We start from the raw sequence: 3,221 nt of genomic DNA, 5'->3' as shown, positions 1-3,221 counted from the left end.
CATTTCAAAATTTTTTTAACATATAAGTTAATTATCTCACAGCTTAAGAGGTGAGACGGAAGAAACTGTAGAAACTCATGATAGGTATTTCCTCTAATACAACTAGTTTTACTAAGCTGAGATTCAGCAGAGTTGATCTACCCCTCATGACTGGCATTAGCTGTCTATGAGGAAATCGAATTTTATTATTTGAAACATAACGATGTCTACTCTGTTTTTCATCCTTCCTGTCTTAACTTTGTTTTTGATTATTCCACTTACACAAAATTATTATTTACTATGTAATCATCACATAAGTGAAGACTAACTTTTGAAATAATGTAACAGTGGAAGTGTAGCATTTTCAGCAACACTCTTAATAGAGACCCATCGAACTTCTCAATGCTTCTATTCTTTTACTTATTTCAAATTTTGGTTCTTACTTCTGTGGATAAACTTTCATATTTTGTCCACAGGAACAAAGAAAACCAGAGTGGCAGAGTCACCTTTGTTCTTTTGGGCTTCTCAGAATATCCAGAACTCCAGTTGCCCCTGTTCTTGGTATTCCTGACCATCTACGCAATCACAGTGGTGGGGAACCTGGGCATGATTGTGATTATCAAGATCAATCCCAAACTCCACACCCCCATGTACTTTTTTCTCAGCCACTTATCCTTTGTTGATTTCTGTTACTCTACAGTAGTTACACCTAAACTCTTAGAAAACTTGGTTGTGAAAGACAGAACCATCTCCTTCACAGGATGCATCATGCAGTTGTTCTTTGCAGGCATATTTGTCGTGACAGAAATGTTCATGTTGGCAGCGATGGCATATGACCGATTTGTAGCAGTTTGTAATCCTCTTGTCTACACAGTTGTAATGTCTCAGAAGCTTTGTTCCTTGTTGGTGGGCGCATCATACTCTTGGGGTATAGCCTGTTCTTTAATATTCACATGTTTTTTGTTGACCTTATCCTTTTGTGGGAATAACTTCATAAATAATTTTGGCTGTGAGCATGGTGCCATTGTTGCTGTTTCCTGCTCAGATACATACATTAACCAGAAGATCATGTTTGTCTCTGCCACGTTCAATGAAATATGCAGTCTGATGATCATTCTTACTTCATATGTTTTCATTTTTATTACTGTCATGAAGATGCCTTCAACTAGGGGACGCCACAAAGCCTTCTCCACATGTGCCTCCCACCTAACCACCATTACCATTTTCCATGGGAGCATCCTTTTTCTCTACTGTGTTCCTAACTCCAAAAGTTCATGGCTCATGGTCAAGGTAGCATACATCTTTTACACAGTGGTCATCCCCATGCTGAACCCACTGATCTACAGCCTCAGAAACAAAGATGTGAAAGATACACTCAAGAAGTTAATCAATATTAGATTGTTCTGTGATAAAATATAAAGATAGAAATATCCATTATTTCTTTTTGAGAGTCTGGTAAGAATTGTCCAATAGCAAAGCAGTACATGAATATGGTAACCTTTCAACTGGCAGTTCAATATCCATTCACTCTAATGTTTAGTGAATAATTTTAATGTTACAAATAATGTTAGGGATAAAAACTTAGACTACTTAAACTAAGTTTTTGATTCAGAAATTGAAACGCAAAAGTCTCTGTGTTAGCATACATGACTGTGTGATTGCCCAGGACAAATTTGTGTTCAATAGAAGTCATGTGGAATTTTTGAGTTGATCTGAAGTGTTATATCTTGCAAGGAGGAAGTTTATTTCTTAATATAAAAGTAGTACATTAAGAGCTGTTCAACATAAAACCACAAATATCTAAACAAATATATATTTAATTCCATACAAACCACTTTAGCATCGGAAGATTCACAGACAAGCAAAAATAAATAGGAAATATATGTCCCTTAAAAAGTTCCTGGACCAGCCCCTTGGTGTTGTGTTTAAGTTTGGCACACTCCAGAATATGGTTTAGTTAAATTATAATTGGTAGTATAACGAAATATGCAATATTTTCTTTCTATGTAGTAGCACAAGAAAATGGTACACATTTTGGAAATATGTACCCATCACTCTAGTTTTTCCATTTATGTCAAAGTAGTTGTATATCATTTATGTATTTATTGGAAATTTTATTGACATAATTTTAGATTTATTTTAAGTTGTTTGTAGTAAGTAATATAGAGAGATCCCAATGTCTTTTACCCAGGTTCCCCCATGACAGTACAACACAGCAACCAGGATGTTGATAATACAATGCATACATCTTATTCAGGCACCAGTGATTTATTGACAAAAAGCAAACAATCATGAACTCCAGTGGGATGTAATAATAACAATCCTTTTGAATCAGCGACTTGATTAAGCTAGCTCAGCTGATACCAACTGGGTCACTTTAGTGTCAAGACTGAGCTAATCAGATGAACTTCAATCTACAGACCTGTTTGTAGGCCATCCTTGTTGGACCATTTGGCTAATGGTCTATGTTGAATGCTGAGTCACAATAATGTATGCCCAAACACAAAAGCGTAATTCAAACTCCGGTTAGGGTATCACCTGCTGTTATTTTATGAATCAAAGCAAAACACATGGATAAGCCCAAAGTCAAAGTGTGAGAAAGTTATCTACCTCTTATAGAACAGTAAAATTGCAAGTCAGTGGTTAGGGGTGTAGGGAGAAATGTAAAGTTTGGTTCAAACTCTACCAAAGATTGATTAAAACATTTACCTCAAGAAACACATTATTTCTTGATAATGCCAGATAACTCTATGGCAGATAACAGATAACTCACGACCGAGACACGTTTTACCAAAGTTTTCTAATAATTGATGGGTCATTGGGTTACTTTAAGTGAAAAGACTGGTCGAGATTAAATATAAGAGCTTGCCTTTTCTACTTGTGTCTTAGTAATCATGATTAAGGTTTACAAGCAAAGAATAGAGCGATATCCACGTGTTGTTGTTCTAATTTAACCCATTAAATGTTACTTGTTTCTGTCATGATTAAGAGATTTATTTCCATACGGAAGTTGAATTTCTTTACCAGAATGCTTTACATCAAATCATGTCTTGTGTGACTACTCTTTAGGGATATACAACAACATTCTCAATACTCATAGTGTATCACAGTAGTAACAAAGGATTTACTTTAATTTTTAAATGTTTGTCAACAAGGGGATATAAGTAACTGTTCCTATCAGATACTATAAAAACCTGTGTGTGTGTGTGTAGTTTAATAAACATCTTTAAGAAGAGAAAAAA

At 35.1% G+C, this 3,221-nt stretch overlaps 1 protein-coding gene across 1 annotated transcript; it reads left to right on the top strand.

The window, feature by feature from the left end:
* Window positions 1-280: 280 nt before the first annotated feature.
* On the top strand, window positions 281-1,485 carry LOC138916624 (olfactory receptor 5D18-like). The gene has a single exon (XM_070229589.1). It carries the CDS (start codon window positions 382-384, stop codon window positions 1,396-1,398), a length of 1,017 nt encoding a protein of 338 aa, XP_070085690.1. The 5' UTR covers window positions 281-381; the 3' UTR covers window positions 1,399-1,485.
* The last annotated feature ends 1,736 nt before the right edge of the window (window positions 1,486-3,221 follow it).

Source organism: Equus caballus, chromosome 12, assembly GCF_041296265.1.
Source record: "Equus caballus isolate H_3958 breed thoroughbred chromosome 12, TB-T2T, whole genome shotgun sequence".
In the NCBI taxonomy this organism is placed as follows: domain Eukaryota; kingdom Metazoa; phylum Chordata; class Mammalia; order Perissodactyla; family Equidae; genus Equus; species Equus caballus.
This window is presented reverse-complemented; position numbering and strand designations above follow the sequence as displayed.

Coding starts and splice junctions, on each gene's coding strand:
- LOC138916624 (XM_070229589.1), top strand. CDS start 382: ATGCTTCTATTCTTTTACTTATTTCAAATTTTGGTTCTTACTTCTGTG.